Raw genomic sequence first — 27320 nt, 5'->3', positions numbered from 1 at the left:
TTTTGAGGGAAAGTAAGAGGTGACTGGCGTGTCATTTAGGTGGACTTGGCCGTTGGGTTCAATAAAATCAGCCCTATTAACAAAGCCATATGTATTCAGTGTTACATAGGTGTGGGGTCAAATCTTTATCCTCAGTTTCCATTACCAACTGACTCCTCAGCCTGATACTACTTCCCAATGATTCTTCTCCATCAATGGGAGGACTAATCCAAGTCATGCAAGGCAGCAAAAGAGCTGAAAATTAAGTCTAACCTCTGAGCTTGGGGTGTAGGATACAAACCTGGAATTCTGATACTATCATTGACTTTAGGGAGTTTCACATTATTTCCAGAGTGAAGCTACTCTGAGGGCCATTTAGCATCACTGAATCCTCACAAGCATTGTGTCTGCATCCAAGACTAAATTGATGTGGTACTTTTTGAGGACCAAACCCTGAATTTAAATATAAAAGCTTTATTGGATAATGAATACTAAAGGTCATTAAGGACATGTCAATGACAAAACTGCTTGCTTTAGTCAAAAGGGATAAACATGTTTACCAACTGATTTTGACTTGCCTGTTTTGCAGTTTAGAGTTGTGTTTCTTATACCTGTTAAAACTTGATTATAAATTGTAATGAGGAGAAAACCACAAAAGGATTAACAAATTTTAAGTGTTTATCTTCTACCACACTGTGTGTTGTTGCTGGGTGACCATACCCATGTGGTGATTCACCTAAGAGATGACTGTTTTTTGTACCAGATGATATTACTCCTTAAGTAATAAAAGCAAATAACATGCATATGTGTACTCAGGAAAAAAATCTGTTCTCACCTTAATGCAAATAATTTATCTGCTGTTGCTTCTATTGTTACTGTACGCGTAATCTTTTACAGAAAGAGGTTGTTACCTTCTTAACAGCAATGTAATTGCTACAAATGTAGACAACTGAGGTCTATAAACTGAGACACATATATACCTACCTATCAACTCAGGCCATGAACCTGTGAATGGATTAACCCCTGAAAAGTCAGGCAGTAGTCTTCCTGCAACTCCGCATGTTTACCAACCAGTAATGACTTTCTCATGGTTTGTCTCCTTTAATGCTTGTTATGCTCATTTCTCATACTTTCAGATGCATAATATATCCATTTTGCATAGCTGCCACAGTGTGGTTTGTTCCGGGTTTGTGCCTGAAGCATTGCATTTCCATTCATATTTCCATGGCCTCATTATTGTTATTAGTTTCTGAGCTAGTCCTTCCAAACATCAGTTTCTGGAGGTTTTGGAGTGATAAAGTGTCATGGCCACTCCTCATTCAGTGAGCTGATGGGTTTCTGTGTCCTTTCTCAGTCTTTAGATGTAAGATGCTACTTAGATTAAAAAAAAAATAAAATTAAGTTATCTAAGAGAGAAATGGCATGTCTACCCAAGCAGGTGCTGGAAGGACAGAATTCTTTCCACACCTTGCTTCTCCATGCTCTGTTCTTCAAACGGTGGATTAACTGTGGTGCAGTGTTCTGCTGAACCAGCTCCCAGACAGGATGGGCTTGTGCCTGATTAGCATAGAGCACCAGGAACCCAAGTGTAGGCCTCTGCACCCATCCATACGGATACGACCACAATAAGTAGGTTATGTGTTAACAAAGAGGATCTGGCTGGCCCTGCAATGCCAGAGCACTGAAACTACCAAAAGATTTCCAAACTGGTAACCATGCCTGATTTTACATGTATCATTTTGATAATAACAAAACTCCCACTGTGTGTAAAAACAAAGGTAAAAAATGGGTCCTGTTTTGGAACACTATTGCACATTTGGGTTTCCACACATTTTCTTGGAAGAGAATTTGGAGATTTTATGTAAGTGGGTCCAGGACTTCTACGATAAGGTGAACTCAGTTGGAACAGTAGTGTGAACTGGGTTTGAGCAACGCTGGGCATGCCCCTTGAGCATATACATACCAGTTCTACAGCAGAGATGATCCATCCACCCAGCACATTTGGACATCACCATGCATGTTCTGTAGAGCTGATTTCTTGCGCTCTGCAGAAAGCCTGCTGAATCCTGAACATACTGAACTTCCTGTATACATGTGGTACCATCAGGGGTGCAGTAAGAGTAAAATCCTGGCCATATGGGGACATTTTAATATAATATATGCAAAAAGTAAACTCGAAAGTCAACTACTGTCATGTTCATAAGCCATGGGGCATTTACACACAGGCAGCTGGTGCACAATAGTTTTGATGAAAACAATTACATAACATTAAATATACAATGCACATATTTGCTTTCTTTGTTTTGCTCAAGTGAAGACTATATTTCTAGGTCAAAATCTCTTGCATTACCTCTTCCTTCTCTGCATATTTTTTTTTAATTAACAAATTTTATTACTGTATGTTTTGATAATCACCACCTTTTGATGACAAAATGTTTTTGTGTTCCTTACCTTTTTTTCTTTTGGGCTATATTACATAATCAGAGGCTGAGGTTTGTTAAAGTTTCCACATGTGATATTCAAATAACTCAAGCGTCTTTTTAGTGCATTCAGACTCTGGATTTTCAAATGGATTTGTGATTGACAGTGTCTCTATCAAAATAAATCAGACCCAGCAGTGATTCCTTCCCCTTTAGTTGTTCCTCTTCTCAGTTTTTTATTTCCTGTTACTTTTAATTGTCTTATCCTTGCACTCTCTTTCAGCTTTCCTGTATTTTGTCAAAACAGGCTGCACAACAGAAAAATCTGGTCACGTGCATGCCCAAGAGATTCATTAACCTTTGCACCTTTAAGCCTCTTCAGCAGTTCAAGTCTGAACAGCAAAGAAAGAATCTGCGACAGAATTACCCTTCTAGAAATAAGTCTCTCCAAAGCCCTGTTCTATATATATAATGCCTTATTTCTGATCTAATTTTACTATTTTCAAATTCTGAAAGTTTATAAATTACTTATAAAAATGGAAGCTTGGAGTAAAAGTCAAACCTGGTGTGTTTCATTGTGTCTAAGATTAGGTGCTGTCTTCTTTCAGTTACAGGGCCAGAGTCTGCTGCTGTTAGAGGTTTTATCTTTGACTCTCTGACAACAGTAGCAAGATTGTACCTACCCAGAAGTAAGCACTCCGCTGAAGTCAGCCCGCTTTAATCTTACCTTCAATCTTGCACAAACAAGGAAACACATTCTTGTGCACCTGCAACAAAAGGAGCCTCAGCCTTCTCGGGGAGTGCCCCTGCTTTCTCTTCACGCACCTTTTAGCACAACAGCTGCAGTGTACTTGAGTGTAACTGGCCTTGCACTTTCCCTGGATTCCTGTTATTTAGGGCTGCAAAAAAACCCGGTGGAATTTCTCTCTTCCCACCAATAAAAACTGCTCCAAGAGGCCAAGACAAATAGCAGATAGGGAGACATATGTAAACGCGTACACTTCACGTAATCTTTATCCGTTCCGTTAGTTTTGTAGCTTCCCCCCGTGGTGCAGGCACCGGGCTGCGAGCGGGCGCGCCTGGCCTGCCTGCATTTCCCGATGGGAACAGAACCCAGAGCAAAAGGTACGCGGGGCACGGCCGGTACCGGGGGGACAGCCGCCCCGCACGGCGCTGGGGCCGCGCTGCAGCCCAGGGGCCGCAGCCCGCAGCAGCCCCACCGCACAGCCGTACCGCGGCCGCCTGCCCAGCCCCACGGGGGTGCTCGCTGCTGCGGTTCCGCTGGGTTTGTCTCGGGAGGCGCCGCCCCGCATGTCTCAGCCAGGTCACGGCTGCTCAGCACGGCCAGGCGCCCGCCGCCGAGCCCCGGGCGGCCGGAAGCGGAAGCGCTGGCCGAAGGCAGGCGGCGTGCGGGCGGTGCAGGCCGGGCGCTGTGCGGGTGAGTGCGGCGGGGGGCTCCGTATCTCCACCCGCCGCGGGGAGGACCCTCCCTGGGCCGCCCGATAAGGGGGAGGTGGGCGCGCTGCTGCGCTGTGGGGTGCCTTTGGGGAGACAAAATGTGGAGGGTTAGCTCCCATTTGCAGGGTACTACAAGATTCAGCAGCAGGGGTGTCTGTATTTTCGATATTTGCATACTATGCGTATTAATTTAACGCATATTTATGCGTGCTTGGCTGATGAAGGGCTCCTTGCTTTGGATTAAAAACTAGTTGTAACTGTGGGCTGATGTGCAGGTGCAGTTTATGCTTCTCTGGTTATTAATGCGTATTCTCCTGGCCAGACTGCTTACCCTACATTTGAATTACTCAGAGTTTTAGCTCTTTTATATGAAAATGTGGCAATAGGTGGGTATTGTTAAGCCAAACCTACGTCATACTTGTCCAGAATTAGTTCATTTCTGTGTTTATTTTTGTCTTTGCCCTCCTAAAAAAAAAGGCTTCTAGCTTTTTAGTGAACCCAATAATGGTAGCTAGTAGATACTGTAGTTCTCTTATATCTCCCTTTTAGGGGAAGAATTTGAGAGGGAAGTGTTGCTGTATTTTCTTCCAGTGTTTCTTAATTCTGGCATGTTTTTGTTCTCCTAGAGTTTGTACTTTTGCTCTCTGCAACTTTAATATGCAACTGTTACAGGAAGCATAGAAGGTTCTTAGAAAATGTGCTGATGCTAGTTATTGGTTAAACATGTACCTTGTCTTTTGAGCTGTACTGTTGTATTTAAAATGATTGTGTAACATAGTTGTGTAAAGTATACAGTTGCTCACTTATTTGTGTTATAGGCCAATGTGAATCAAAAGCCCTTAAGTCTTTAGTTGTATTGCATGATGTAAGAAGGTGCCTTTATTTGGGCTACTAAATGCAGGTTAAAAGCACCCACTTGCCTATAACTGGCTACAAAATTGCTATGCAAACTTGGAATAGAAAACTGTTAGCATTGTCATTTTGCTTTCTTTGACTCCTGTACCCCAAAAAATAGACTTAAACCCACAGTTTGGCTCACCAGTGATTGCTTTCAGCACCAATACCTGGACTTAATACATCACAGAGCAAATCCAGAGCTGTTAGCTTGTGTTTAACTGCTGTTTTGCACCGAGAGGTGCTGGTCCATTACAATCCTGATAACAAAGACACTTAGGCTCTCTAAATTATAATCTCAAATGCTATTTGTTAGAAGTAATCCTATAAAGAAAGTGGATAATGTTGATAATCTTACATCCCTTCAGCTGGTGGGACCCTGAGTCATGCAACACTGAACAGCCCTCCTGTTGAACAGCTGATTCATGTGCAGCATGCTGTGTAGACCCAGTTCAGAGAAGGGGTTACCCTGTTTTGGTCACTTGAGCTATTAGGGATTCTTTTACAAGAAAACAACCCTATTCATCATTTCTACTGTCAGACAGAAAGGGTGTTCACATGAGAACTTACTGGTTTTTCTGATGGAGGCAAGGACACATGTAGGTGGTGTAATTGTAGGTACCAAGTGTGAGCTACCTGCAGACTCCCCTGTTACAACTAGCTGCTGAGCTTATCCTGCAGCCATGGGTTGTGACCCTGACAACACAGGCCTGAAGGCCATGCTGTACACAAAACACAGCACAAGACAAGCCTGCACTTACTCGGATTGACTATGTGGATCACCAACTCCTTGGTGTACAATGACCTTCAGGTCAGGATCGCTCCAGCTACTCTATTAGGTCTCTCTGTACAGCAAGTACGCTGTTTGGTGTCTGCTGTAAATCTACAAAAATATGGCTTGAGAAGATAAGCAAGAAATTAAAAATATAAACTTTCTGTGTGAATACATCTATCAGCTGGGACTTAATTATCTGATGAAAATGGTAACATGGAAAGGACAGAGCTGTTCTGGGATAGTGTGCTGGGTGAATGCTCTGCTTTGAAAACATCCATTCCTCCTACATAGTCAGCCATTCAGTCAACACTGCATGCTTCCACCCTTAGGTTTTTTTTGTTTTTTTTTTTTTTTTAAACAAAGAACATTAATGAGTTTGGACACAGCTGAACTTGGGAAGTAACTTCCTCAGCTTCTGCTGAAATCAGCTAGCCAGCTTTGGGGCTCATCCTGAGTGCAGTTTCTGAGATAGATTGTGAGGATGTTGGAACACACTAGAAAACCTTCCTTTTTGATAAAAATCTGCTACTGTGAGGAGGTTGCTGTTTGCAGCAGCTATAAAACCAGCAACAGGTAGTGGAAGATCCTGCTGGACTTCTGTTCTGTTGAATTTCACAGGGAAAATGCTCAGATATCACAGTGCTAAAGCATGAGAGGGAAGCACAGGCTCAAAGTGACAATTGACTTTACATAATGTTTTTTCATTCTCCCTTTAGTAATGGAAGAACACTACTGTGAATTTGTGCGAAATCAGGTGTATGACATGTTCTATAATAGCAATGCTAGCTGTTGCATGTTGTTTGCACTTGAAATGCATCTTATGCAAGAGTTGAGCTCTTAGTTTCAAATTTCTATCAGAGTCCACATGCAGTTTTTGACAGCATGGGAACAAGGAATCTTTCAGCTCTTTAAAAGGTAGGTGTCCTTTTTTGAATGAGCAGGGAGACAGAAAAGAGCAGGAAGACGAAGTTATTTTGGGATTCAAAACACACAAATACGTAAGGACCTACTGCATGCATCACTTTGCACACAGCTATTTCTAGTTCTATGTCAGAGTGATAAAAAATTATATACATACCACTTTTACTTGATCTGTGTACTGAGGTGTTATTTCCTAGTGTCCACCTTTGAAGGTGCCTCAATTTTGTCCTCTGCTAGAACTGACCTCACATCAGAGAGGGTTTTTTTTAGTGTTTGGAAAAAAAAAAATAAAAGTAGCCTTCTAATTTGGTAGCATTTGCCTGTTGCAGGTATATAACAATTCATAAACAGTTTTGCTTGTTGCACAGGAAGTCAAAATGTTTCTGATTTTCTTCACAGTGCCAGTCTTGATAATGAGCTGTGGTTCAGCTCTGAGTTGGTGAAAATTGGGATTCAAGGGTGACAAAGCATGTATCTAGCATAAAAAGATGGGATGGATCCTCTAGCAGTGGTCTTTGCAGTATTATGTTTTTATTTTTTGGGTTTTTTTCTGGGCTATGCCTTCATAAATGCCTTTACCATTCACTCCTAATCAAAACCCTGCCTGTATCAGGTCTGCACCAGCTGTTTCTGACAAAGTGTGTTTATCCCCAGCTGCAGCAGTAATTAGAGCTTGGTTCCTGAGCTAGCTGGTAAAAGAGAAAAACTTAGTGTAGCAGTCCTATGCAATTACTGTACACTGAGGGCGGACAAACATCTCTTACTCCCTTCTGCCTCATCAATGCATACTGCTGATTGAAAAGAAAACACCACAAAGTTTTCACTTGAGCTTCTCTTTTAATAATATGTTATTGCAGGATGCTTCTTTTTGTACTTGCTAACTCTGAGAAATCTTAAACCTGTGCATTGTAAAGGAGAAAAGAGAATTAGAAGGAAGAGGAGAAAATGGGCTTCTTTTCTAGTGTCTCCAGGGTAGCTATTAATCTCTTATACGGGTAAAAACTGTAAAGAGCCTACCTCATCTTTATTCTAGCATGACGCGGACCTCTGTGATCTTACATACTTGGTTTTGCATAGAAAAGGTAAATTGTTGCAACTTACTGAATTGCTGCAAAACTCGCTTTGTTCTTGTTCTTCTTTAGGCAAAAATGTCTGCAGCATGCAACTTCATTGCACTCCACACTGGGCAGAAGATGCCTCTCATAGGACTGGGAACTTGGAAAAGTGACCGTGGCCAAGTAAGCAAAGAACAATACAATATTGTGCTCTCAACTAGTGTTTGTGTTTTGTGCACTTTTTTTGAAGAAGCTGGATCTGAGGCCTGGATTCTTCACTTGCGTGATTTTAGTCTTACATCCATTGAAGTCAGTGGAATGTATGTATGTATTTCCATGACTAAGACTTTAAGGCACAAAAGCAGCACCAGCAGATCCCTTAATACTTGTTAACCCAGGCCTCAGGCAGTGGTGCCCTGGGAGATGGAGCTAGAAAGAGACCAATGAGGAGGGTGAGACAGGGAGAATGCTGTACCTATGTTATGGTGCCTGACTCTTCCACTAGTAAATCCTCAGGCTCCCAGTTTGACCAGACATCCCTCTGGATTGGGGTGATGACTCAGCTGAAAGCATTATTTTGGCAGGCAAGAGCTCTAGTTGTTCTTGTAATAAGTCCTGTTCCAGCAGTCAGCAAGAAAACAAAGAACCTGCTTGGGTCATTCTGCTTTTAGACTAAGAAGACTAATGTGTCATTAGACATTCACTGTACTTCTAAATGCAGTGAGTTGGCAAACACCACACTGGGAGATGATTCTGTGTGTTACTAGAAACTGTCTGTGGGAATGTTTGCATGCTATGGACTGCTTGCTTAGTATAATACGTCTCCCCCTTGTCTGTCTTTTCCTTTCTGTTTCATTTATTTAAAAGAAAAATTCTTGGGGGAAGAGATAGCACATACTTGCTGGGAAAGGCAATGTCCATCACTTGGTGGAATTCTTAGTTGCTATTGTTGTTTATAATGCCTTTTGCATTATGTGTACCTTTGCATGTCTGCGCACTAAATGTTGCGTCTCTTGCCACTACACTTGTGTTAGCTTCATGATGATTTTTGGAGGATGTCAGATGGCGTTGTGCCCAAGACTGAGAGGGAAAGTTAAAACCTGTCTCAAGATGTTGTGCTGTTCTCCCGTGCAGAGGAATATGTGGGAAACAAGCTATAAAAATGAAATCTATTCAGAACCATTTTATTGTTGGTCTTCCTGTCCAAACAGCTGTCGGGACAGTGGATCTGTTGGGAATAGGAGCTGTGCTAATGTGGAACCTGAGTTGGTGAGAGAGCTCAGTCAACCTCGTAAATGAGGACAAGGGTAGATGTTCAGCTCTGTCACTTCAAACATCAGCTGATAGCTGAATTAAGCTTATTGACATGCAGGGACTTAATGGATGAATTTCTGCACACCCAAAACAGTTAAATGTATATTATCTAAAACAAATGCCTGAAATTAAGCAAAATAGGAATGCATTATTTTGTGCACTGACTGTTCTGAGGAAAGTGTGGTCTTATAAAAGAACCAGGAAAAATCCTGCTTCTGCATAGTTTAAGCCTAATTCAGATGGATTTTGGCATAGTAAGCAGCACTTCTAGCAGCTGAACCCCACATGGGATGCAGCCATCTTCTCTGGGATCCCATGGAAGTCATTGGGCATCACTTCTTTGGAATACCTACTGTCTTCAAAGACTTACTCCTAGAATATACTGAAGAAAAAAACCTAGAAACTGCAGTGAAAATGGCCAGAGTTACAGAAGCTGCTGATACTTCTATGGAGTACAAAAATTCCTGTTTATGGCTTGAAAATTCAGAAGCATAGCAGCAATTTGGCAGAGTGTCCAAATGATTTAGCCTTTAAAGGACATGATGTCATTCAGGGAGAGTAACTGTAATTATGAATTAAAGACTAAGGGCCAAAAACCTAGAGGAGCAGAAGAATGATCATTGCTTATATTTAATCTAGCTGTTTCCCACGTAGAGGCTATTTATTGAACGCTCTTTTGTGCAAGGGCTGCATTAGAAGCAAGAGTGGATGGCTTTTAAATTATTTCAGGTGAATATTTTGTAGATTGTAATTATTTTCCTCGCTGAGCTGCTTTACAGTCTTGACTTAACTCTTGAGTAATTTCTTTATTATTGCTGTTACTATTCCTGATGCTAAATGAGTCTTGACTTTGTAGGCAGATCTTGGCAGTCGAATGTGAAGGCATCATTGCAGCCCTAGTTTTCTAGACAGTAGGAATTGAGGAGGGGAATTATTGGAAGACTGTAGGGTTTAGATGCTATAAAATAATTGGATGTTGTCTGTCTTAAGTGATCAAATGCTAGAAGAGAAATTTGGTTTGCACGTTACCATAGGAACATGGTGGTGGGCTATTGAACAGAAGGGAACACAGTACAGAAGCTTATGAACTGGCAACATGAAATGAGTTCAAAGAGAAGTCCATTCAGACAAGAACATCAAGAATATTAGTAGCATGATTTTTTAATACTGGAGTTTGATTATCTGTAATCCTTTAATGCTTTGTTCTCTTCTTTCAAGTGGTCCATGCTTTCAACCTGGAGGATTGATCCCCACCTGATGAACAGTCTGACCTGCTGTGGCAGAGGCTGATTCTGTGGGGAAGAGAGACATGGGGCTTAGGAAAGTTGTATTTCTGTGTGAAACTTCAAGAAAGCTGAAGAGGAAATGCATACCTCAGAAAACCAGTCAGACTGGGTGTCTTGTGACAGAATTGCAGCTATGGAGGAGACTTCTTGGTTCCTGGAAAAGTTTGTTAGGCAATACAGGGAATCCTGGTTACGTGCACAAAAATTTACTATGCTGGTATATGCGAAGGGGCTTGAATTCAACGTCTGATGGACAGGAGGCAAAACTTCTGTTTAAGGAACATCAGCTCTTAAATTGGCATTAATTATGTGGTGGTCCGAGTTCCTTTTCAGCCAATTTTTGTACAGTATGTACAAACTGTGATAGAGCAACATTTATGGTCTGGTCATATTGCATCAAGAGTATCATGTGGACTGATGATCTGTTGGTTTTTTTCCCCCCTACTTCCTGTCAGCAAACGTACTTGGACTGCTAGAATGTGACAACTTTGCAGGAAGCAGGGGAGGCTGTTGGAGCCTTTTCTTTCCAAGTATTATTGACTGGAACTGTTAGAGTGAGAAGCCTCTTCATAATGACACGAGGCTGTGCAGAAGAGGCTCCCTAGTCACATTATATTTCCAAGCAACACAGAGTTCAAGAGGGTTTTTTAGTTTTTCACCTTGTGATGGACAATTTGAAGAACTAGAAATCTAGTAATGGATATTGTAATGAATTGGGACTTACAGATTCTGCTTCTGAATCTGCTACTGACTTTTAGCAATATTGTGTTTCCTCCATCTTCAAAAACAAAAGAGGGTGGATAGGAAGGCCGGGTCCCTTGCTAGGATGTATAAACAGGAGTGTAGGTCCTAGGACTTTGCTATACAATGAAGGAGAGTAAGGCTTCAGTTGCAATATAATGTCTGTTTTGGTGCAAACCACTTCAAGAAAAGCATGAACCAGCTGACGAGACAGCAGCAACAGTGATGCAGGGTTTAGGGAAGGTGAGTTGCCATGAAAGATGGAAGCGCTTACAGGTAGATGGTCAAGAGAGGTTTGAGAAGAGGTATGCTGCTGCTTTCCAAATGTGCAAAAAGCCCTCATAAAGGGGAAGGGAGCTATGGATTTCATGTCTGTGAGGACATCACCAAGGTGGCATCAGGGCAATCTTGGTTAGACATCTAAAAGGCTTTGAACATAAAGATACCTAAGCATTGGAATAGACTGCCTGTCACTTACAAGAATGGTTTTGGCAAATGTGTGTTGGAGTGGTTTAGGCTTAGTTGGCCCTGCTGTGGGGTATGAAGATAGACTACATGATGTCTCAAGATCCTTTCAGACCTACTTTCTACAGTTAGATGATGCTAGGTTGGGGAGTCACACTTAGGCTGTGTGACTCAACTTGCCTAATGCAAAACTGAACTCTAAAGGCTCCTTCCATAGCAGTATTGATAGGCTAAACTAAAGAACATATAGAAAGTTTGACGGCTCCTTTGGCTATTGTAACACATCCATATGCATATGAATCTCCAACTGCTTTTGTTGTCTTCCTCTCTTCCCCTCTCTCTCTCTCTCTCTTTGTCCTCTGCCCCCCAGGAAATACATGTACCTGACTGAATATAATCTCAAAAATACAAAACTTTCTGTTAAAACAAAGTACTCTTCTTACATTTACATATTAATTCTTTTCCCCTCCAGAAATGCTTTTTTTGCACATTATCTCGTGATCCTTTGCCTTTTGAGTGGAACAGGAACTCTCAGTTCACATTGGAATGTCTGAGTGAGCTGAGAGTAGTTTACACAGATACAGATTTTGCCCAAATCCAAACTTTATTTAAATGACCAGTTGCAGTTTTTCAGTGCTAGAAATTTATCAAAACGCACTGATATGGAAATACAGCCTCCTGTGTATTGCTTTGCAGAGACGTGTTTGGAGTGCCTTATCCCTAGTTTTCTGCAAGTGGCGCCTACTTTCATTTTATGGCAAATTTTGTGCCTGTGTGCATTAAAATAAATTATTATCCTGATAGAGGAAATGGAGGATTAGTACAGACAAAGAACACTGCTTTTTTCCCCCTCATTTCTGCTTCAGCTCCACAACTCTTCACCTTTTTGGAGGGTGGATATTGAGTCTTAAAAGCTTTTAATATGTCTCAAGTAATTTCAGAATTACCATGACCTTGACTTTGTAGTGACCTTCTGTGGAATGTCTTTGTCAAGGTGAAACAAGGACTGTAAATACCATCCTGCTAGAGAAAGGAAGAGCTTACTTCAGTGCTGTAATGTAAGTGCTTTGTGATTCTGGCTAAGGAAAACTGGTCTACATTCTGGTTTTCCTGTCAAAATGCCAAAGAATGCGGTCAGAATATCCTGTGTCTGCCTTTACTCTGCAGTTCTTGACAAGAAAAACAAATCAAACCTACTAGTAGAAGAGAGATCTTTTCTACATTTGATTTCCCCCTTGTCTTTCTGTAGTATCTGAAAGCAGAACTGTATATGTCTTTAATTGTTGTTAACTAATGTCAGCTTTAAAAGGGAAAATGCTAGTACTTTGCTTAAGTTGAAAGAAATCAAACTCTCCCTAGCTTTTGTGGACACGTTTTTAAATCTCTTGATGAGAGATGTAATCTCTATAAATACATTAGGACCCTATTGCATCAAGCCTTACACACAGAGTAATTGACTATCTCCCACCATCTTGAGAGACAAGTCAGTGAAGAGTAATGTATAGAAATCCCTGTAAAGCTAAGCTGTACTTTTACTGTAGCACTTCACGTGGGTAGATGTAATGGAGAACGTGTGCTTACTGTCCATTGAAAGTTAAATGAAATAGATCTTACTTAATGCACATCAGCCTAACAGCAGATGATGACTACATTAGAATCTGTAGTAATTCTTGGTTCTTGCACAATCTGTTATTAAAAATCTTTATTCAAAATCTATTTATGAATCCTCGAAAAGATGCCATTCTGTGTTTCCATCTTCGGTTTCTAGTTTTGCTCCATATCTGAGGCCCACATGTGGAAATGTTTTGCGCTTGTGCTTCACTGGAGCTTTCAAAAGGAGAACCAGATTCAAAGTATCATGCTTTGGTTCTCAACCATTCTGATGCACATGGAGCAAGGGATGTGTTGCTGTTGGCAACACCTTCCATGTCAGCAATGTGGAAAGCAAAATGCCAAGTTGTGAGCATCATCAGGAGATTCCCTGCAGGCCATGGGTCAATATTCAGCAGTATAGTGACTTTCATTGTCATGCAATCAGTGGGAATGAGGCATGAAGGAAAAATGTGCCATAAACCAGCATTATCTTGGAAATTAAGTGTGAGCAACTGAACGAAACTCAAGCTCTGGCAATTCTGGAGTTAGAAACCAGGCTCTTCCTGTACTGGGAGAGAAGAAGTATCTTCCAGGTTTGACTGACAGTGATTTGTTTGTAATTACTGAAAGTTTGTCTTCCTAAGCTAGGATTTATTTGAAAACTGTTTCTTAAAGCTCATTTTACATTTAAGAAGGGTAACAACTGTAGTTAAGAATGAATCCCTGTTCTGTCTAGTGAGTTCTTGCATGCTTGACCTGTGCACAGTCTGTTTTCTTGTTACTCTTGGAGCATCTGCTAGCAATTAGGTCTTCACTCCTAGAGGCTGTGCCACAGAAGACCATATCCTGCTCTGAGTCTCGTGACCTTACATAGCTCTGTACTTTGTGGGTATTCCTCACTAGGTCCCTAACATTTTAAATATTTTTTTCCCCAGTGATATGTCCCTTTTCACTGATGGCATTGGGTAATCTGCTTTTGGTTACAGGTGAAAGAAGCAGTGAAATACGCCCTAAGTGTGGGTTATCGCCACATAGATTGCGCAGCAGCTTACAGCAATGAAGGGGAGATCGGTGAGGCTTTCCAGGAATGCTTTGGGCCCAACAAGGTAAAAACACAAGAATCACTCAGCTGGCTGTGTGTTGTATCAAAATGTACAACTGTGACCTGAAAGTAGACTGCAAAGTTAACATTTGTGGCTTTTCCTGTGGCATGAAAGAGGGCTGTCTCTCCTCATGTATCCATACTGGCTGTCAGGAGGAGAAAAGATTGTCAGGATTATTTGCACGGAAGCTACAGAAAATGCTGTGCGCTTTTTTTTTTTTCTGTTTTGGTTTTTTTTTTTTTTTTAATTTCTCTGCCTAACCTTTCCCCTTGCAAAGTATCTGATCTGGGTGTTCAAAAATTGGAGGTTCCCAGAATCAGTGGTTAAAATTTAAAATATTTGCCATGATTTATATGAAGAGTTACTCTAGTTTGCCAGTCTAGAATAGCGTGCAATGGTGGGTAGCCACAGCAACTTCAGTGACTGTGGGTTTTTTGGTTATAGATACAATATGAGCGAGTAAATACATACCTGTTTTCCTTTTTTCTTTTTTTTTTTTTTAAACCGTGATTACGTTTGAAGGCTTGGTGTGACTCAAGGACCTGCACCTGAGGATCCATGGCCTAAATATTATGTAATGTGACAGGCATTCTTATGGATGACCCGAGGTGGAATCTTAAATTCATCCCCTTGCTCTTGTTGGCCCAAGGGGCCGGAAGGATTACCTGTACATCCTCAGAGCCCATGGAAAGAAAGTTCTTACTTTCCTGCTGCTCTTGCCTTGGCTTTGGGGCAATCTCTTGGTTATGTGATTAGCTTGAGAGAGGTTGTTTTCAGCTTGCCCCAGGGATTCCTTCCTACGAGGTATGGTCACTAATAGAGGGAAGCATAGGACTCTTATTCAGTTCATGTCAGCTAGCTAACTTCAAAGTAGAATTTTTAAAACACCTTTCTCTTTGAACACAACAGCCATATATGAAACACAAAAATAACAGAATGATTGGAGGAGAGAAACTGAGGAATTAATCATTCCAGCTTCTGTAAAATGCAGACTTGAGTGCAATCTGGTCACTTGTAAGACAGTGAGAAGTGCCCTCTGATGGTGTTCTGTGCTTCAGTTTGCCAAGTATGATCTCCCTTTTGCATTTTATGCTTTCTAGTTAACCGACTTTCTGTTTAATTTCTGGGTCTTACTCTTCCAATACAGGGTACAGGGCACTCAGTTCCTAGTGCATTCTTTCCAGAACCTAGAAACTCAAGTGCAGAGGTTTGGGGAAACTTCTTCTGTTTGTTTTCCCACGCTCTTTCCATGAGAAGCATTCTTGGTTTATAACATGTGATGAATGTAGTAAGTTAGCTGGTTGTGCCTAGATTATGTGAACTGTTAAACAGAAAATACAAAATTTACATATGAATAAACGAAGTAATCTTTCTTTTGGCCACATCACACTTAGGAGTGGCTTTAACCCTTGCATTGGAAAATTTGGAAAAGCTTGTGTGCATGAAGAGGATTGTTTTGTTTTTCAGAACTTCTAATAAATTACTAAGTATTTGGTGTATTTTAGGACTTCCCAGTGTGTGTATTTCTCTTGCTTTTCTCCATCCGGTATATTTTTGAAAGGTTTACATTTTAGGTTCTATGCGTTAACCTTTTTTATTAAAAAAAAACCCCAAACTTAAATTGTTCTCTTTGTTTTAAGGCTAGTTGGGAAATTGCTGCAATTCTTTTTCTGAACTTGTTCCAGTAAATTATGCTCTCCTCCCTTTCTTAAAGGTTGTTAAAAGGGAGGACCTGTTTGTAACATCAAAGCTGTGGAATACTAAGCACCACCCAGAAGATGTAGAGCCAGCAGTAAGGAAAACACTTGGAGATTTGAAACTGGATTACCTGGACCTGTACCTCATGCACTGGCCTCATGCCTTTGAGTAAGTTCTACATGGAAAGGGCACAGAATGCAGAAACCACAGTTTTACATGAGTGGCTGGTGTTATATCCTGAGGACCTTCTTGCTGAGCTGTGAATATTTTCCTGTATATACTGCCTGCAAGATGTTTTTCAGTGTGGCTAATATAGTGTAGTCCTATGGACTGTCATATAGACGCTCTTTTCTACCCATAGCCTGTACACTTAGTCATATTTGGTCCATTCATTCATAGAAACAATTGTTCAAATTTAATTCTTCTTTGAATTTCAGTTGGGTGGGAATTTGTTTAGTTAGATTTGTAGCATGTCTAAACACACAGTAGAAGAGACAAAACTGTTTTTGTGTAGAAGTATTGTAAGTAGAAAAGGGATAATTGTTCTCATTATTTAGCAACGATGAGGCTGGAAATGTAAGTATTAAGTCTTTATTTAAAATCTTTAAGCAGTTACTTATTTTTTTTAATAGTGAGCACATCTAGGTAATGGGATTAGGATCACTAAACTTCTGACAGTTTGGCATGGGTGCCAGAGTTAGGTAACTGAAAGTAGCCTAACTGGGAAAAAGTAATGAAGCTTTATGGCACCAGTTTCCATATTGAAGCTTGCTATCTTATACTAGCGGAAAATTTGGCTTGCTGTGAGGTAAAATCTTTGTTGCGTTTAAAATGTATTAGAAGTTTAAAAGAGTCTATTGTCTTCCTCTAGGGATTGGGGAAGTGTGGCAGCTATTCTTGCTTGTGCCATTGACCAATATGGTAACCTTGAGGAAATACTGAAACTGCTTTGTGCCTAGTTTTACTTATCTGTAAAATGAGAATTAAGTGCTTTGTAAAGAAGACAAACACATTTCACAATGGTTTTCAACTGTACTGGAGTGGTTGAGCACAGTCAGTATCATGGTGGCATCTGTGTGAGGCAGAAATGAAAATGACTTATGACACTTTAGTTGCAGTAATTCTACAATTTGAGGAAATACATATTGAGAAAGTTTCCAGTTAAGTGCTAAATGCGCTTGTCCTACAACCCCATTAGAAGCAGAGTTCTTTGCTTTATTTTCTTGTAGATGTGGAAGCAGTCGTTCCGCCCCCCTCCCATCCCTACAATCAGTGAAAAGGCAGGTGGGGAATAAATCTCCTGACCAGATGTTTGCATGGAGACTTCACTCAACAGGGGAAACCCTGTTAGTTTAAGGAGCTTCTGTCTGTTCGGCTAATCTGAGAATGTTTTTTTTCCCCTTTTAGTCATATGAACTGAATTTTACAAAGCATACAACACTAACAGTAAGAGGACAGATGCTCAAAGCATAAACGTATTCCTCAGCATAACAGAATGAGGAAGTGTTTTCAACTAGAGCTGGTTTGGAGGAAGCACTGTTAAAAATTCCCCCTGTTGTGAAACAGGTTTGTTTTCCAGTTGATTGAAAAAAACCCCTTAAACATTGCTTTAATAACACATAACACGTAATGATGTATATTGAGATATTACTAATATTTGAATTTGCCTGATGTTGTGGAAACTATTGACAAAACTGACATTCTAATAAAGCAGTTTCATGTTTTCTCATTGGAAACTGTTCACTCTCCAGTTTTGCATTAGCTCTACTTCAATGGTTTTAATGCATGGTTATCTATAATGCCTGTTATATTGGGAAACTGAGCAAACATGTTACTTACACAGAAATTAAAATAGACTTCTGGATGAAAATCACAGTGCCTTTAGGTCTTGAAAATTAAACTTACTTGGTATACCACTCAACATAGGAGGCTGCTTTTCTCCGTTGGGAGCTCATAAAGCTTTCAGTTACTTTTGATTCTAGATTTATCAATGACATGAATAAGAACCATCTCCCCTTGTCCCCAGCTGCTGCCATCTCTCACACTGGTCACTGCTTAGCTAGAGCAATGTAAGGCAGTCCCTGAGACCTGAGCTTGCAGAGTCCTGCAGTGGTTACGGAGCTGCACTCTTCCAGTGGAATTGCTTGTACCCCTCCAAGCATGGACTGCTCAGACGCCAGTCATAGCCCTTTGGCAGTGTGGTAGTGTCACCTGGCATAACCACGTTCTTTGTGTGTGTTTTGGGGTTCTTTTTAAACTCTGTTTTTTAATGGGTTGGTATGACAAACTGGAAACCTATCAGCCCAACCTATCAGCAGCACGTTCATGTTAAGACTTCTGTGAGAATCTGTGCTTGTATTGAGTACTGACACGGTTACTCTGTAATTCAGAGGGAGCGGGAAGGCCAGTGTACTTTGAGTACAGTCTCTCCTAGACAGCTCTTAAATCAAGATCCCTTTGGTAGCAGCTCCAGACAGGCTACGAAGAATATCAGTCCTCTCTCAAAAACAAATTGGAAAACCAAAGCTGCCCTCTGAGTTTCTGCTCTCTAAATCAGCTGTTTTGCTAGGATCCAAGTTGGCAAAAAGCTGCTGCTGTGTATATAGCGGCTTATCAGTTCTGTGTAGTCATACCGTATAGGTAAGTAGTTCAAAGTGCTGTATAACAAGTTTACATAGGAAAGACTGTATGTGAAATAATTTCTTACAGGTTAAGTCAGCAAAATGGAATTCAACAGAAAAATTCTGTTTGTATTATATCCTGCAAACTATGTATAAGCTTTTAAGAATACTTTGAGAAAGGTTTATTTTACTGAACTAACATAATATAAATAATGTACTTACATTTTTACCTTCGATGCTGTAGACGAGGGGACAATCTCTTCCCAAAGAATCCTGATAACACAATGCGTTATGATTACACTGATTACAAGGATACCTGGAAAGCTATGGAGAAGCTGGTAGAAAAAGGTCTTGTGAAAGCCATTGGGCTGTCAAACTTCAACAGTCGTCAGATTGATGATGTACTAAGTGTGGCTACTGTCAAACCAGCTGTGCTGCAGGTAAGATGAATAAAGGAGAGGATGAATACCTTGCCTGTTTGTCCATAAGACTGAAGAATTTGCAAACCAATGCTATGTGTTTAGCACAAAGGGTGCAGCTTTTTATGTACAGGAAAAAATATGGCCAGCTCTGCAGGCATAGGGACATAGAAGCAGTCTCTGCAGGCAGATCAGTTTGTTGGGGAGGAGGCCTGTAGCCATTTTTTGTGGCCATTTATACCTGCTTAGTTGAACAGGTCTGTAGAAGAGTTCATCTTCCCTGTGAGGAACAGTTTAGTCTATAAGAAAGAACGGTTGTGAGGGAGTAACTTGAATCCTCTTTGTAGAGAGCTTCCTTGGTCGTTGGATGATCTGTTTGGTACATAGGGAAAATCCAACACTCTAAACTTCGGCAATCTGTTCTCCTTTTCCTGTAAACTTAACCTACCAGACACTTTTTCATTCTCCTGGTGGTAAATTATCCTCTTAAGGTTAACTTACTTAACTTAAACCTTATCCTTATAAGGTTTTCCAGAATCTGGAATGGCCTCCTGTGTTGTGTTTGGTTCTGCTGTGCTTTTGGCTTCCTGTTTGTTTAGAGTTTTGTGTTGATACCTGTTCTCCAGCCACTCATTGTGGGTCATTTTAATAGGTAGAATGCCATCCTTACCTAGCTCAGAACGAGCTGATAGCTCACTGCCAGAAACGAGGACTGGTTGTCACTGCCTACAGTCCCCTTGGTTCTCCAGATCGCATGTGGAAACACCCAGATGAGCCTGTGCTTTTAGAAGAACCTGGGATCAAAAAACTGGCAGAAAAATACAGCAAGTCACCCGCCCAGATCATCCTCAGGTACAGAATGACTGTGAGAGAGGGTGGCATTTGGGGCTCAACCTTAAAGAAAGCAAAACACGCAAGCTAGAAGGAATCTACTTAAAGTGCATGTTTTTCTGCAGTGGTAGGGAGTTAGAATCACAGGGAGTGCCAAAAGCAAACCCCTTTTTGTGCTTGTTTTACAGAGTTGGTAGAGTTGGTCCTGCTTTAGGACAGGTGGACAGACTAGAACAGAGGGGTCCGTTCAGGGCCTGGATGCATGCCTGGGACAGTTCACTACCTTTTCTGCTGTGAAACAGCAGCAGGACAATTAAGGCAGCAGTGTGCCACATCTGAGTGCCACTTACTTGAATTTGCATGTGGCCAGTTCCTTGCAGCCTTGAATGCTTGCTGTGGCATTCAGGTGGGCTCCTGGGAAGTGGGGCTGAGGAAGGGACTTCCTCCTTTGCACTGAAGAACTGTTTGCTGGGGCTTTTTCATACAGCAAAAGCCAGCTATTGGATACTGGGAAACAAGATGATTGAGTGGTATCCAGAATGAGACCAGCACCCTGTAAAGTAAAACTGGATTTCTGTCCTCATTTTTTGTTTAGCTTTGTATCTGTCAATATCACTGACACAATCTTGGGCAGCAGCAGGTTACCCTGCCAGCTGAGCATGTTCAAGATTTTGTGCTCAAGCCACTAGAGAGGCACTTGAGGGATCTGGGTTTTCTTTTAGTTTCTCAGTGATTGTCATGTTAGAACTTGCATAAAATGCTTAAGTAAATTCTTCTGTTTCTTGGGTTTCTAGCTTAAAGCACCTGAGACTTGCTTGCTTGTTCAAAGGCATGAGCATCTTGCTCTCATTGGTTAGTCTAGTGGCTACTGTCTTGCTTGAGCTTGGACATGCTAGGTCCTAACACAATACGGTGCTGTGTCAACCCTCTTCTGGGTATTTTTATTTCACATAGAAACATAAGTGGCATCTCTGTTGCCACAAATTATTACTCAACCGAAATAAATATCGTGGTTCGTGGGCTGCACAAACAGAAAATCCCTCTTCTCTTGACAGATGGCAAGTGCAGCGTAAAGTGGTTGCCATTCCCAAGAGTGTCACTCCTGCTCGCATTCAGCAGAATCTCCAGGTAAGTTTAAATGGAGGAAGGAAGTTTCAGCAATGCCCTTTCATGTGAGTAATGTACTTCGAGGGCAACAGGCTGAGGCACTTGGTTCATACTTGTTCGTCAGGGTATGCACACACTTGGGAGGGTAGAAATTTCTGGAAAATGTACTTGTTATGTTTTAAGCAACTAAGTGTGTGAGTGTACATCTGTGCACATGCATAGTCTTGTTACCAAAAGGTAAAGAACGTACTTTGTAGAAGTCTAAATGGAAAATCTTTACTGAAATTCATCTGATATATGATTTTATTGAACAAGGGAGTCTTCTAATTATGTTCAGTGGTTCTTCTTTATGAATAATAGTTGCTTTAGCCTGCAAGTGAGGGCTGGTGAATATTTCTGCAGCAAACTGCCATTCTAATGGCGCTGAATTAATAAGGGTGGTTCACTTCTGCTCTGAGGTAGAGACAGTTCTCTTTAGAAATTATTTGAAAACTCTGGTTTGAAATAGTCTTGAAGGGAGGTCTCTGAATTACCTCCTGCGATCTTTTTTCAGCCCTTAATCATACAGGTTGGCTGGTTACGTACTTGTTTTTAAGTTAGGAGTTGTTTCTCTGTTACTCCTGTTAAACCAAATGCTGCCATCTAGTATACTGATAGAAATCTTAAGAAATTCCAGTAATCTCTGCAGTTATTCAAGGTTTGGACATACGTGGGAACAGAATATTGATTGAATAGGCAGCACTTACTTGGAGGAACAGTCCCACTGCTTTTTGCTTTTGTGGAAGAGTGCTATGCAGTATGAACACCTCAGACTTTAAACCTTTGTTTTGGTGTTTTTTATAAAATGGGTTTCATTGCAACTTCACAACCGGAAGCCAAACTAATGGTAACCTATGGTTATTTAATAAAGCCTCTTGTTTTTGTTCTCAGGTGTTTGATTTCAGCCTCACAGAAGAGGAGATGAGCCACATTGGAAGTCTGAATAAAAACTGGCGTTACATTGTGCCAATGATTACGGTAAATTTCTCATGTTTCTAATAGTTTTCATTATGTGCATGTGGCCACATCTTTGGGTTTTTGCAGTTTTCTTTCTTTTACTGCCCTCATCAGAACTACTTACTTGCAAGAACACTACATGGCATTCCTCTAGAAGTACTCCTTTTTCCAACTATTCTCATTTAATTTATGGTATAAACTTAAGATCAGTGAAGACTCAGGATGCTGTTAGTTCTCCACTTCCATCCTGGAAGTCGCATACGGGAATCTGTCCACTCCCCTCCACTGGATGTCCCTCCTTTCTGAGTCTGTTGGAATGACCTTCCTGCAATGTAGGGAGTTTGGGTTAGGCTGTTGTATTTTTCTTCCCAAATCCATTAGCTGCAGCATCTTTTAGTATCAGTAGTTTACTCTGCCACATGAAACCTCATCTCATGTACCAGCAGATGCGATTCTGTTATTAGAGAAACTAATGCCTTGTAAATGTTGAAGTCATCCTCTTAGTCTTTCTTTTCTTATATTAAAGGAGCTGACATGTTCCTTTCCCTTCACTGAAAAAAAAAAAAAAGTCAGTGCCTTGTTGTCTTCTGTCTTCATAGTGTTCCTCATTTCCTACTGTCCTGCTTCTGACAGGAAGCTGACAGAGAGCTGTTGCCAGCCCCTGGTGCAACACCAACCAACATGTGGCAACAGTGCTACAACAAGTGTGAAGTGATTTATCCCTTCTCTGTCATACAGTACACGGCATAGATACAGTAGGTGTCTCTGCAAATTCGGAAGCTGTCAAGCATACCCTTGCCTCTTCAGAGTTTGTCTGCCTGTAAATTATTCTTCAATAGTCAGTGGCTACTGGCTATAGTTTTTATCTTTGGGGAAAGCATTTCTCCAGGATTTGTTATTGAATGGTTTTTGACTGCTTGAGAGTGTGTCAGTGACTAGTCTGAGTAAGGAAACAGAAGTTGTGAACGTGTGGTGAATGGCTGTCTCATATCAAGGGTAGATACTTGTTCCAGCTTTCACTGTTTGTTCTGTTGGGGCTTAGGAGATCTTCAAAGCCACCATGCTTTTAACTTTATGGTTGCTTCAGAATGTGTGCATAAATATAAACGCCCATATCGCTGCAACCAAAATTATCCTTGTGTTTATGGATCACGAGTCTGTACACCGAAGTGCAAGCTTAGCTGCTGAATTGTGTGAATGTGGTAGTGACAAGCACACCTGCTGCTGACAGTATGTTTCTTTCAAGTGTTTTGCTACTCATGCTGCAAACAAAGTTGTTTTATTAATGAAACTGCAAAATACATTAGAATATAGCCTGGCTTGGATGAGCTGAGGATAATTGATGTGCTTTTGTTACTTGGGAGACCTGATCAGATTACAGTGATTCACAAAGGAGAGATGAAATACAGTTCAAAGTGCTAGCCCATCCAACTAGAAAAAGGGTGAATGTGATGCAGCTGGGCTTCAAAGATACTGCCATATTGTCAGATAGAGACAGGAAGAAGCAAGATGGGAATTAAAATACGACTCTGTAGCTGTAAGATCTCTAGTGGAACCTGTTGTCTCCTGCCCATCCCTTCTGGGCTTATTGGAAAGAATTTTCATCAACTGTGAATTAAAATTCCTGTCTAACCTTTCATGCCTATCTCCTCTATGAATCTAACTTACATTGTCTAGATTTCAAAGTGCGATATGGCAGTGGTATCAGAGCTCCTATCATAACTGATGAGACCATTTCCCCTTGCCTTATTTTACTGATATGTCACCACAAGTTCTTACAGTTGTGCCACTCTTCTCCACATTGTATTTTGTAAAGCCTGAGGAGAGGCTATTACATTGTCTACATACGATTTAGGTTGCTTTATGTGTTAACAGTTCATTGTCTGAATAGAGGTTGGAAACGGCCTTGCACCAGCCTGAAATCCAAACTTTTGGAAACATGTAATTGACCAGGGAATATACTTAAGTGAAACTTGAATGACTAGCAAGCCAGGAGAGGAAGGTGATGGTGTTGTACACATGATGATCTGCCTATTTTTGATAGTTAGCTACCACTGACTTGCAGTGTGTTCACTGCTGATTTTACCTCCCCCCCTTTCCTCAAATTCCTGGGGTAGACTGGAATCAGTTGTGTGAGACATTGCTTCTGGCAGCTGCTGTCTTGGCATGCTGTGAACAAGAATGCTTACCTGAAGAGCTGTTCTGTGTAGTGAAGTATGCAGAGGGAAGAAACTGGGGGGAAAAATGAGGAATATACATTTTAGAAACACAAGGAAGTTGTTTGCTCTCGAGAATATGAGGAAACCTGAAAATACAATGATACTTTTGTCCACAGTTTTAAGAATTGCCTTCAGTTAAGGGCTTTATTTCAGCTTTAATCTGAGCATCAGTCAAATGTTAAACCTTAACATCTTCGTTTTCTGCTCTGTGGTGCCCTCAAGTGACTAATTTCGCACTTCAGTGGTCACTGTAAACAATTCATTACTGGGGATTCCAGTTGTTGCTTTGAAATGCAGGTTTTATACTGGAAGCTAAGAGGGACTTGCTGGTGGACACTTGGTTTGAAAGTCCCTGTGGGTTCCTTCTGCCCCTGTAACATTTTGAGTGATCTTTAAACGTCATTTATGCATACAAAAATCATTTATTTATCTTAACATAACTTCTGTTTAGTCATTAGTGGCCTAAATTAGGTTTTAGCTGAATTGTGCTCGTCTGTCACCCAGGGAGGTATGTATGTCTTTACCAATGCTGCACCTGAACTTCCCCAGACATTACTGGTGAGGAATGAGGTTTTATCTCGGCTCCTCAGAAGCTGAGGGTGTTGCAGTGGACTTAATGCAACTAGAAGTGTAACTTGTGCATCTGAATGCTTAGAGGTGGGATGTAGGCACTGAGATTTCTGCATGGCTACGTCTGTTTTCGTGCCAGCCTGATCCTCTGTTTCCTTATCTGTGAATAGTGGTTTCAGTATTCCCATTGTATGGCTGGAGAAGCTTGTCTTCTGTGGAAATGTTAAACAAAAAGTGCTATGAAGGAGTTCAGTGACACTATTAAGCTTCAGTAGATGACCCTGAACAAGTTCTTCAATGTATTTCATCTTATCCATCTGTAAAATCGGCAGCCCAGCAACTCTCTATCATGGGAACCTGGGCAAAAAGCTTCAACTCCAGTAAAGTGTTTTGAAGTGTGTGTGTTACACCACTTACTCAACAGCTACAAGGCAAAAGGCTTTTAACTATTCTTAGTTTAATTCTTCACGTCTCAGCAGCTTGAAAGACTCTAGCTCTAGGCTATAGAATTCTATCTCCTTTTTAAATTAGTTTTTAAATTTGTCTTTCAAGAAAACTAAGAGGACTCTGGAGTAGAGGGAACAGCTCTTGCTTAAGCTGAAGAAGATACTCCCTGATGTTTGGAATGTGAAGGTTTAGAAATCTAAACCATGCAGAATTTGAAATGGAGAGTAAGAAACAGATTTTTATCTTCCTGACTTGAGTCTGTTTACTTTGCAGGTGAATGGAAAACTAGTAGCAAGAGATGCTGGACACCCCCATTACCCTTTCAATGATCCCTATTAACTACTAGAAAATAAGGTGTTAGAGTAACATGCTCCTCTGCATGCCCTTCCACAAAATAATTGTTGCCACAATCTGTCAAAAACCCTGTCCAAATAAAACCTTCCTTCCTGAGTAGGTTTGCTTACAATGTACTGCTTCTAATTGACCTCCTTTCTGGAGATACTGTAGCTTCCATGTCAAAGTTTGTGGATTTATTACAATGACTGCAAGCTTGCTCCTGGAAGCATCAAATATTTTGGAGATTAGATAAAAAGGTGGGGAATCTAAATCAAGTTCCAAACATGTCATTATCAAGCTAGGGCTATATTTTGGGTTTACTGCCTGTGAAACAGTTTTGAAAGCTTCAGTTATTACCATGAAGGAAAAAAAAAAAAAAAAAAAAGGTGAAGGCATGAAAACATTTTAAGACTAAACAACTGCTCAGCCATCAACTTTGATACATCAGAATTGATATTTTTTATACAGGAACAAAGTGAAAAGTGCTACAGTTGCACTATGTCCATTCATTAAAACCCAAGTAACCAGCCTTGCCCAGTGCTTTTTATCCACCTCAGAGTACTTGCGGGACTTAGAATTCTCTATTTTCTTTTAATTTGTCTGTAGATTTAAGGAGAATAAATGCATAACCTGGAGCAGGCCTTCAGGCAAATCCTTTCTGTTGCTTGTCACATGGATAGGTTTCCGCTCTGACAATAGCTCTGATTGTCCTAACACAAAAGCTTGGAGAACTTTTTAGCAAGTCTTGTAAAAAAAATCCTGTTTTTCCTGTAAAGTTGCCTGGTGTCTCTTTACCAAAGATGACCAGTTTGAGTTCTGGAAGGTCACAAAATTAGTTCCTGACTATGCAGTAAGAGCAAAGGCCTGTCAGAGGGCCCCTACCACGTAACGTTCTGTTTTTGACTGCTGCCTGGGTTGATGCTTGGGAGAGCTGGTCCTGTCTCCTCTTCTACCACTGACCTGCTGGTAAAACTGGGCAAGCAATTTACCTTTCCTGTGCCTCTGTCTTCCCACTTGCCATGTCTGTCTGTTACTCCCTGGCAGGGACAAATTTACTGAACGCTGATATGCTGTTGAGAGGACTAGAACTCTAGCTGTTTTATTTTGTTTCAGTCTCATAATGAATTGTCTAAGCCATCCAAGTACAAAGGGCATCAGGCGTTGGTACCTACTGGTGCTCTGATGGTGATACCTTCTGTGGCCTTAGCAAAGTTAACACTTTATTTTGATTTTCTCTACCTGTAAAATAGGTTTAATGCGCAAATGCCTTGCTGCGGACAGGGTAGCAAGGCAGAGTTTCTAAAAGCCTCTCAGAGTTAAAACAAAGGAACTCTTTCAGATCTGTGGATGCCATTCAGAGACGGTCATAGGCATGATTCTGTGTTTGCTGCTGGATAAAGAAAGCTTAACTGACTGTTAAGTGAGATAAAGAACACTTATTTTTCCTGTAGCAATAACAAACATAGAATTAGAAGAATAATCCTCTGTATTCAAATAGTGCAAAAATTGAAGAATTGAATTCTTTTAGTTTTGATAACCTCGTTTACAGTAGGTCTATGGCAAAACTATGTTCATCTCAAGCATGGTGCCTCCTCAAGTATTTCCTGCCCTGGGCCTCACAGCATGCAGCTGAACTGGAACAAACCTGTTTATTGCTCTTTGTAATCCTTATGTAAAATTTAAAGAACTTCTGTTCCTCAGGAGAGTGTTTCCTAATTCCTGCTGAATGCACCTCAGTGGAGAAAGCCATTACAGCTCAGTTAGGATTCTTTTACTAGAGTGGACCTTTCCTTCTAAGGGAAATTAAATCCCTGTTGGTTTCAAACCAAGCACGGGTGACTTTGAATACAGTTCTTACTGCAGATCAGTAGGGAAGCAATTTTACTTTGAAGGTGCTATGTAGAATTGTAACAGCAGTCATCCTGCCAAGGAAAGTGGCTTTGTTGCATGTATTTCCACTTGCACGTTTGCGTGTCTTAAATAAATACTGTACTCTGTGTATGACTTTTGAGACTTTTTCGCCACACACACACACCCTCCCTGCTTGCAAATGTCAGGGCCCTAATTAACTT

At 40.9% G+C, this 27320-nt stretch overlaps 2 protein-coding genes across 2 annotated transcripts in view; one reads left to right on the top strand and one right to left on the bottom strand.

The window, feature by feature from the left end:
* IPP (intracisternal A particle-promoted polypeptide) overlaps nucleotides 1–27320 on the bottom strand; it is a 96760-nt gene that overhangs the window by 4351 nt on the left and 65089 nt on the right. The window lies entirely within an intron of this gene.
* AKR1A1 (aldo-keto reductase family 1 member A1) lies at nucleotides 3705–27249 on the top strand. The gene is made up of 9 exons (XM_056355622.1): nucleotides 3705–3837; nucleotides 7590–7685; nucleotides 13888–14007; nucleotides 15719–15870; nucleotides 18568–18763; nucleotides 19395–19594; nucleotides 20629–20701; nucleotides 21611–21697; nucleotides 25186–27249. The coding sequence occupies exons 2-9, from the start codon at nucleotides 7596–7598 to the stop codon at nucleotides 25249–25251; spliced, it is 984 nt and encodes a 327-aa protein (XP_056211597.1). The 5' UTR covers nucleotides 3705–3837; nucleotides 7590–7595; the 3' UTR covers nucleotides 25252–27249.

Source organism: Falco biarmicus, chromosome 11 (assembly GCF_023638135.1).
Source record: "Falco biarmicus isolate bFalBia1 chromosome 11, bFalBia1.pri, whole genome shotgun sequence".
NCBI classification, from domain to species: Eukaryota; Metazoa; Chordata; class Aves; order Falconiformes; family Falconidae; genus Falco; species Falco biarmicus.
The sequence above is the reverse complement of the archived record's forward strand: the minus strand, read 5'-3'. Positions and strand labels throughout refer to the sequence as shown.